Genomic DNA, 10238 nt, shown 5'->3' with positions numbered 1-10238 from the left:
CAGTGGTCTAAGAAAATTATTCTGCCTAAGTAAAACTTTTTTTTTTTTTTGGATACTAAAGGGGGAGACATACTTAGTTTATACTTGTTTTTCAATCTTCACAGTTTGTTTTACTTTTATCAAAATATAATAGAAGTTTTAGAAAACTGTATCTTCTCATAAATTTTTATTCTTTGCCTGAAAGAGTTTACATTATTGTGGTATGTCTCCATAAAACAACTAAGGGCTACATATAGTTTCATTTTCATTTCCTAAGTTGACACTTCAGAAAAGTTGGGCAGTGTCTCTTAGCATTATTTTTTGTTATGCTTGGCATATGGCTTTCACATCTCAAAATTTGTACCACATTAGCAATATATACTTCTCTTTGTATTACCCAGTCTTCGGTACTCAGATGCTCTAGAACATGTGTACAGCATGAAAGCACAATTCTAAACAGAGCCCATAGTTTTTGTTGGTTTAATTAACAAATTAACATCATTTTTATATGGTACATTTTCTTTAAAAATAATATCTTCAGCTAGATACATTCATCTATATATAAACAGTTTACATATCTTACTCTCTACTGTGGCTTAACATGCAAGTCCTGAAATTTAATCTTGACAAAATGGTACAATATCTCTCTCACACACACACACACACATGCACACACACACACACACACACACACCTCTACTAGAAATGTTTTAGATAATTTTTAGACAAACTACATAAACTAAAAATGCCTTATAAAAGCTTCTGTGTTCAGCAAAAGATGGAGTTGAGATTAGGTGATGGAGGTGAGTATAGACAAGTAGAGTAGTACCGATGATTTTCTTTTTAGGAAATTCACTTACAAATGAAAGTTTCCTAAGGTTTACTATTACTGTAGTAGTCAAATAAGTATTAAGAATAACCATACAAACTAAATGAAAACTATTCATCATGCTTCAACTTAAAGTAGATATCAAGCCAGGCAGACATTTACTGCCCTTATTTTTAAATATTTATAACATTTAAATATTTTCTTTATTTATCTATATCCCTTCTTTTAATTATTATTGAGTTAATTCATAAATCCCATATTTAAAACAAAATTATTTTTTATTGTTTATTTATTTTTGAGAGAGAGGGCAGGGGGATGGCAGAGGGAGAGAATCCAAAGCAGGCTCCAGTCTCTGAGCTGTCAGTGGAGAACCTGACATGGGGCTAGAACTCACTGACCACATGATCATGACCTGAGACGCTTAAGTTGGACGCTTAACCAACTGAGCCACCCAGGTGCCCCCAAAACAACTCTTTAATGAATAGGAAAACATATTCTTCATCTTAATTTGCATTACTTTGCCACTATTTCTGCCATAATGTAATGGGCCTCTCTTCATCACACACACACACAAAAATATGGTATTTACTCCTATAGGTAAGGAAATTAACATATAATAAATTTTTGTGCAATAAAATTAACTAGGGAAATTCTTTGGGTTCCCTAAAGCTTTGGAAAAAAAAAAGCTTGCAAATTCTTCTCTGTGTGTAGTTCTATTCAGGGATGTAGTCTGCCCAAAATCCTCAGGAAGGTGATTTTTTTTAATTAATTTTTTTCAATTTACATCCAAATTAGTTAGCATATAGTAGAACAATGATTTCAGGAGTAGATTCCTTAATGCCCCTTACCCATTTAGTCCATCCCACCCTCACAACTCCTCCAGTAACCCTCTGTTTCTTCCCCATATTAGCATTCTCATGTTTTGTCCCCCTCCCTGTTTTTAATATTATTTTTGTTTCCTTTCCCTTATGTTCATCTGTTCTGTGTCTTAAAGTCCTCATATGAGTGAAGTCATATGATATTTGTCTTTCTCTGACTAATTTCGCTTAGCATAATACCCTACGTGGATGGAACTGGAGGGTATTATGCTAAGTGAAAACAGAAAGGTGATTTAAAACACAGGAAACAATAGGTGTTGTTGAGGAGATGGAGAAAGGTGAACCCTCTAACACTGGTGGTGGGAATGCAAACAGTGCAGCCACTGTGGAAAACAGTATGGAGATTCCTCAAAAAGTTAAACCTAGAACTACCCTGCAATCCAGCAATTGCACTGCTGGATATTTATCTAAAATATACAAAATTACTGATCCAAAGTGACACATGCACCCTGATGTTTATAGCAGCATTATCAATAATAGCCAAATTATGGAAAGAGCCCAAATTCCCATTGACTGATAAATGGATAAAGAAGTCAAAGAAGTATATATATATATATATATATATATATATATATATATATATATATTAGAATATTATCCAGGCATAGAAATAAATGAAATCTTGCCATTTGCAATGAAGTGGATGGAGCTAGAGAGTATTATGCTAAACAAAATAAGTCAGAGAAAGAAAAATATCATATGATGTCAATCATGTGGATTTTAAGAAACAAAACAGATGAACATAAAGAGGGAAAGAGAGAGAGGTAAACTGTAAAACAGACTCTTAACTATAGAGAACAAACTGAGGGTTGCTGGAAGGGAGGTGGGAGGGGCGATGGGTTAAATGCATGATGGATGTTAAGGAGGGCACTTCTGAGGAGAACTGGATCACTAAATTCTACTGAAACTAATATTATGCTATATGTTAACTGATTGGAATTTAAATAAAAACTTGAAACAAAAAAAAATAAAGGAGTTGTTTGCACCCAAAGAAAATGAAAACACTAATTCCAAAAAATATATTCACCCTATGTTTATTTCAGCATTATTTACAATACCTAAGGTATGGAAGCAACCCAGGTGTCCATCAACAGATGAATGGATAAAGAAGATGTGGTATATATACACAATGCAATATTACTCAGCCATAAAAAGAAATGAGACCTTGCCATTTGCAACAACATACATGGATCTAGAGAGTATTATACTAAGTGAAATAAATCAGACAAAGACAAATACCATATGATTTCACTTACGTGTGAAATCTGAAAAACAAAGCAAATGAACAAACAAATACACAGACTCTTAAATACAGAGAACAAACTGGAAGTGGGTAAAATAGATGAATGGTATTAAAAGGTACAAACTTCCAGTTATGAAGTAAGTCCTAGGGATGAAAATACAACACAGGGAATGTAGTCGATAATATTGTAATAACATTGTTCAGTGACAGGTGGTGATTACACTTACCATGGTGAGCATATAGTAATGTATAGAATTGTTGAATCAATATGTTGTGCACCTGAAACTAATATAATTAGTATGTCAATTTTAATTTAATAAAAAAAGGAGTCATTTGCAATCCTGTGTAAATTTGCTTAAAATTACTTTTCAAATGCTCCTAAATATTGATTTAAAAAGTCTTTGATTTTCCAAAAGTATAATTTACCTTTTTAGAAATTTTAAATCAATCTCAAAAATTTGTAAAATTATTTATTCTACATTATAGAAGGCTTATTTTTTAATAGAAAAGATGCCAACACCTGGTGTTTCACTTACTAGTTTTAAAACAAAGAAACTAATTTACTCTGATAACTGAGACAGTCATGACATATAATATCATCACTCATCTCTTTTCTTGCAAGTCTCTCCAAAGAACTAAATATTTTCTTAATTAAATAAAATGCAAAGGCTTCAAACTTCTGTTGAGAAATTTAATGAGAACACTGGTCATTTTTGTGTGCCAAATGGGAGATGTTTTAAAACTGAATTTGACTTTTGACGGTGAAAGTACTTGGAGTTATTTTTTTTAAGTTTCATATAAATTATATCCTCAATATTTGTACATTGAGTTAGGCCTTTCTCAGATTTCCAATGGTAGCTAGATTATTTCTAACTACTGACCATGATCCCTTGAAGCCAAGTGGTTATATTAACTCTCTTGAATCTCAAAGAAAGCATTTGTTAGGTTATATTTCTTGGGAAGTAACACCATGAAGTATGTAAGAAACAATTAATTTCACATGCACAAGCACTAGTTTTTCAGGGATTCTTGTGATCACTTGATTTAATGTAGGAACAAGGCCTTGTGGAAATTGTCTTGGTCTTGAAGCAACATCCCATTAATTTATTTAAAAAATGTTTCTCTACAAATATATTTTCATTTAACTTATGTCAATTATTAGAAGCTTTGTCTAAGATAAACTCATCAATAAATTGTTGAACAATAATAAAAAAAGAAATCATGAGAAGTGTAAAAGTATCGATAACACCTCAACAGGATAAGCACTAGTCTATGTCACCAGTAACACCATATTAGAAGCGCCAATCTATGTAACTAATCAGCTCTCAATTATTTCTTTATGGGATGAAATTTGATAAAAAATGGCTTATTCTGTAATAACTCATTTCTCCTGTGAAATACTGAGGAGACAATTGAAAAACAAACAAATTGAGGGATAATTCAACAAGCAACCATGGAATGCTAACTATATTCCAGGTATTAATGTAGATGCTGGGAACACATATATCATCTATATTCAGTAATTTACGGATGCATTTTAAACTATTTCCTTAAATCAAGCCATTTATTTATAGGTAGGATGGCATTCACACCATTCCTAAATATTCCCTTAAACACATAGTATTCTTACATTTTCCCCTGTACTGAAAATATCACTTAACATGTAACATTTTGTTTGTCCCCTTAATCATAGATACAACCAGAAAGGCAACAGTATATGAAGAAGTTTTTTGTACAGAATAGTCTCAACAGAATAACTTTTAATATGATGGTTTACAATCACAAAGCAATGTTTTTAATTTTCTTCTCCTGGGCACATTTGAAGTTTGTACAGTGACTGTTTTGAAAAGCTGAAAAAGGCTGGGGGAAACAAACAAAACTTGTATTAAATAGTCCATTCTTAAGTTTACCATGACAATTGACAGTATAGTTTTACTAATTTACTAATTATCTTGTGCTAGGAAATGAACAATATCCTACTTTTAATGTTTTTTTTTCACAAATTTAAGCTGTTCAGTTGTTTTGCTCCCCCTTGAAAACCTTAATTATAAGTCTATTAAATGTAGTTAAAAATGAAAAGTACAAGATTGAAAAATTACCCAGGTGTTTGTGTTCAAATAGAGATTATCTTTCCTTTATAATTTTTCCTTTCTTTTTACCAACTGAATTTACAGAGGTTTGTTTTGTTTTGTTTTGTTTTGTTTTTTACTGCTTTGCAGTGTCCTAACGTATAATTTATCTGTACTTGGGCATATTTTAATTATTCCTTTATTTGTAATGGCTAACTTTTTAAAAATAATAATTATTTAAATACTTAAATAATTTCCTCAAATGTATTAAATGCTTTTATACTTGAAGATTTTTACCTTCTAGAAATCTTGCATGATTTATACTGATTCAAAGCATTTGTAAAGGTTCTGGTTAACACTAACACTTCAAGTTTATAAATTCAAATAAAAACTGGTAATTGGTAAAAAGGAATAGAGAGTGCATATAGTAAGTAATTACCAATGTAGATATTTTAAATTTATTTCAGGTTGCACTGTTTTCATATATTTTAATGGTCACAATTATGTAAAGCAGTGGGCTCATAAAATATGAAAATTATATCCCATTAGTTTTTAGTTTTACTTTTGTCAATTTAAGTAAAGAATATATCTTGAATGTTTTCCAGAATGTTGATACATATATCAATATAATGTGCATTCTAATTTTTAGCAGACCTAAGCTTTTACATGGTATAGATACTTTTCCTCAAGTTCATATAACTCATACTGTTTTAAGCAAGGGAGTTCATCACAAGGTTGTTTACAAATGTAGAAAACACTGGAAAACATGTAAGTATTATTCAATGCGTTACTTAGATAAGCTATAGTACATGCACGCAATTGAATACTATGCAGTCACTAAAATGATGATACAGATTGATATTTTTTTAGCTTAAAATTTAAAGAAACACAAAATAGTACATATAGTATTTTTTTGTTGATTGTAAAAGAGTGTGTTTACATAGGAGAAAAGTATATGTATGCAATGAAATCATTAATAGTGGTTATCTCTGAAATGTGGGAATTTAATTCCTTATAATTAATTCTTTATAAATGTCTGCATTGTGTACATTTTTTAAACAATGAGCATGTATTATGTATATGATCAATAAAAACAGTGATTTCCATTTGAAAATATTTGATAATGAATATACATGTAATTTGTAGATAAACAATTACACAGAGAAAGTTCTTTCTCTTTGTTTTATGGGAAAATAGTTAACAAGTGTTAACAAAATTATATATCTATGTTGTATTATGCATGTAACCTAAAATTTGTAGTTAACATAATAAAAGCCAATTAAGAATAGAGACAACACATTTTTTATGGTTGGATATATGATGTGAATAAACCCTATTTTTAAAAAGGATTTTTTAAAATTTTACATAAATTAAGTAATTATTTCTCTACTTCCAAAATGATTTGAACACTCACATATTAAATGAAAGGCAATCTAAAGAAAACATAAAAGTAAGTGTAATATGGATGGAAGGTAGATGGGTGGAGAAAAGAGGAGACTACAAGTAAAATACTGAAAATCTGCAATCTAGAAATTACAGGATAAATAATGTAACTGCAATATAGAACAGGACATCTTGTCACAACTTCGAAGCAGCCAGACATAAAGAGAACCATACTGGATTAATAGCTCTCATATAACAGATGGAGGCTTTGATACATCTGTGAATATTATCACATGGATGTATTCAAAAATTTACAAGAGATAACGACAAGTTTAATAAAAGATGTCCTTCAAAGAAATTTTTCAACATCATTATATGGATTATTTACCCTTTTTATTGACACTTTATAGATGCTGAAGTAAAAATTTTAAAATTTTCTATAGGTAAAGGCAATTCAGTGCAGTTATTTACCTTTTTTGTTAACTTAACATGACCCATGTGTACTACTAAGGAGTTTTAAAAAATGAGTGGCAAGAATGCTGCTTAGACTGTACTCATATATCAACTCTCTCAGAAAAGATTTTTAAGATAAAATTCATCATTTTAATAATGCTTAAAGTGTTAATTTTCTAATATACTAATTGAGAAAACACTAATAGGTTTATTTCTGGGCATGAAGTTGAATACAACTCCCAATACTTAGTCAAAGCCACTGTCAACTCTCTGATATGCCCACAATACATTAAAAAGGGGAAAAATGTATAACGAAATAAAGAAAACTCAGATCTTTTGAAAATAATATCCATTTTAAATAATAAAGTAAAATTATGCACAAATGTTCATCGGATCACATACATTTTCCCCTGCTTTACTGATTTCTCAAAAAGCAAGTTAGAACTTTTCTGTGTGATAGATTCAGAAATAATGGCCATTTTGAGAATATTTTCATAGAAGAAATTACATTTAGCAGTATAATTGCAATAAGGAAGTAAATATACTCAAGTACCTCACCTTGACTGGTTTAGGTAAATAATAATAATAATGAAAACAATATGTGGAGGGACAAAGTTTATTCTATATATCCCTAAGGATATTTTATCAAAAAATGGTACAAAATGACAGTTTTACAATTAGAAATTATATTCTTCACTAAAATGAACAAGGTTTTCTAGTTTTACTTATTTTTTCAAAAGAAAGTATTTACTTCAAAAAGAAAGAAAGAAAGAAAGAAAGAAAGAAAGAAAAAGAAAGAAAGAAAAGAAAAGAAAAGAAAAGAAAAGACAAGACAAGAAAAGGAAAGAAAAGGAAAGGAAAGGAAAGGAAAGGAAAGGAAAGGAAAGGAAAGGAAAGAAAGCCTGGCATAAAATAACCTCATCACAAAGTAGCCCAAACTAAGTAGGCACCAGCTAAAGGCTGCACCAAATTGAGCATTCTTATTCTCACCACCTGCGCCTGGCCTGGCCCAGGGTGACATGCAGGGGCTTGGAGCCCACCGTGCGACCATTCATCTCATCCACTGCTTTGGTAGCATCTTCAAAAGAGGAGAAGCAGACAACACCAAACCCTTTGCCTTGCCCTACTTCCACCATCACTTTGGCCCGGCTAATTGATCCAAAGGAAGAAAATTCTTCCTTCAGTTTTTCATCATCGATGGTCTCATCCAGGTTCTTAATATAGATAGGCACCCCCGGAGGCCGACTTTTTTCTTTTAATCTCAGCCGTTCAAATCTTCGTCTTAACTCAGCCAATCGTTCAATTTTCTTCTGTGCTCGCCCTACGTACAGAACTTTCCCATTGATGGACTTTCCATGCAGGTCTAACACAGCCTTTTGGGCAGCCTCGTGCGTCTCATACCTCACAAATCCAAAGCCCTTAGATTTCCCACTAGCATCTCTTATTACCTTAACACTCTCAGTTGGCCCATATCCACTAAAGATTTCCTTCAGTTTTTCATCATCCATGTCATCTCCGAAATTTTTAACAAAAACATTAGTGAAAGTTGCTCTATCCTTGGTTCTGACTTCAGCTGCCCTCTCTTCTGGGAATTTGAATCTACCAACATACACCTGGCGGTTGTTGAGCCGCACCCCATTCATATGCCAGATGGCTCTATTGGCAGCGGCCAGGCTGTCAAAGTGCACATAGGCATAACCCTTAGAGCCATTGTCATCACATACGACTTTGCAGGAGAGAATGTTCCCAAAAGCAGAAAATAAATAAAAAAGGGCCCTATTATCTATGGATTTGTCCAGGTTTTTGATGAATATATTTCCAACTCCAGACTTTCTTAAGCGGTCATCTGGCTGAGACCACATGAGGCGGAAAGGTTTGCCATTAATCAAATCAAAATTCATGGTATTCAGGGCCCACTCAGCATCTGCAGGAAAGCGGAAGTTAACATAGCCATAGCCCAGGGGGCTGCGGGTCACAGGGTCACGGCAGATTCGGGTGAAGCGCAGAGGGCCAGCAGGCCTGAACTTTTTATATAACATGTCCTCAGTAACATCTGGGTCCAAGTCACCCACGTACAGGGCAGCCTTGAGGTACTTCTTTTTCTTGCCAGCAGGATTAGGCTCTCCACTCCCCATCTTTCTAAGCACAGGAAGGAGGCTTTCGCGGGAGAGAAAAAAAGGCTGATTTCTCTAAGCTATGGGCCAAGCAGCTGTTCACAAAAAGAAGAAAGCCAAGGCGAAGGAAGCTAAAAGCAGTTTCAGAATCACTGTTGAGGCTGAGAAAATGAAGTTCAGAAACAGCTGGTCAGCGGACTCAGAACAAACACATCAGACAACAATGCATCCCAATAACGAATCTGTTCTACCTAAAGAACTTATAATTTCCACCCATTAAGATTTAAAATCTGTTTTAAAAGCCAGTAGTAAGAAAGAAATTCTCTGTTCCTCATTTAATTGTAAGAAATCATCAAGCAGCTGGCTGGGCCCCCCACATCTCGCATTGGCTTACAGAGGCCTCGAGACCCGTTTTCAGCATAAATATAGGCCTCGAGCTCCTACTGGCTTAAAATTCTCTTAACCTGGACAGGGGCCAAACGTGTATTCCTCCGCCGGCTGCCTGGCCGGTCTCAGGCGGGCTAGCAGCTAAGGCCGCTAAACACACTCAGCGTCAGTGAAAGGGCAGACTAAACACTTGGTGCGCTGGGGCCGGAAGGCAGGCTGCAGAAGGCGGATCAGACAGAGAGACAGACAGACAGACACACACGCTGGGGACGGAAGACCGCCCAGATACCCCAGATGCCCACCGGGTACGGACCGAGTGACGCGCGGTAATTTCGGCAGTCTGAGACTCGCGGCAGGTCCGGAGGGACTGACTGGCGGACGCGCACTGGGTCAGCTTCAGCGGGAGGCGGTTCCGGACAGATGTGGGGCGGAGTCAGAAGAGAAGGGTAGATGCGAGGCGGGCGGGCAGAGCTGGGACAGATGGACACGGATTGCTTTCCGCAGGACAGAGCACCCCAAGGACGAAAACCATTTAGCTGTGGTAGGGCGGGCGGGGCGTGAGGAAACCCGGAACCTTGCTAAGTAACTTCCCGCTTGCTCTGTGCCAAGATAAAATTAATTTAATTTAATTTAATTTAATTTAATTTAATTTAATTTAATTTAATTTAATTTAAATGTTTTTTAGATTTTTCTTTATTTTTAAAATTTTGTGTTTTTATTTATTATCTTTAAGTATTAATTTTAGGCTGCTAATCCCAAAATTAAAGCAGGAGGTGATCACCTAGGCAGAAAGAGCTCTCATACTTTTTTTTAATAATAAAAAAAAAATTCCCTATATCATTTCTGCTTAGGAAATTAGATATAGGGTTGCATATTTTCTAAATTAATTGGAAAGTCAGAATT

General features: G+C 34.1%; 1 protein-coding gene across 1 annotated transcript; it reads right to left on the bottom strand.

Moving 5' to 3' along the window:
* Positions 1 to 3384: 3384 nt before the first annotated feature.
* PABPC5 (poly(A) binding protein cytoplasmic 5) lies at positions 3385 to 9889 on the bottom strand. The gene is made up of 2 exons (XM_045471456.1): positions 9649 to 9889; positions 3385 to 9109 (listed from the first exon to the last, which is right to left on the bottom strand). Exon 2 carries the CDS (start codon positions 8967 to 8969, stop codon positions 7821 to 7823), a length of 1149 nt encoding a protein of 382 aa, XP_045327412.1. The 5' UTR covers positions 8970 to 9109; positions 9649 to 9889; the 3' UTR covers positions 3385 to 7820.
* Positions 9890 to 10238: the final 349 nt, after the last annotated feature.

This window comes from Leopardus geoffroyi, chromosome X (assembly GCF_018350155.1).
Source record: "Leopardus geoffroyi isolate Oge1 chromosome X, O.geoffroyi_Oge1_pat1.0, whole genome shotgun sequence".
In the NCBI taxonomy this organism is placed as follows: Eukaryota; Metazoa; Chordata; class Mammalia; order Carnivora; family Felidae; genus Leopardus; species Leopardus geoffroyi.
The sequence above is the reverse complement of the archived record's forward strand: the minus strand, read 5'-3'. Positions and strand labels throughout refer to the sequence as shown.

Bases quoted from the DNA above. Each gene is read 5' to 3' on its own strand.
- PABPC5 (XM_045471456.1), bottom strand. From the start codon at position 8,969: ATGGGGAGTGGAGAGCCTAATCCTGCTGGCAAGAAAAAGAAGTACCTC.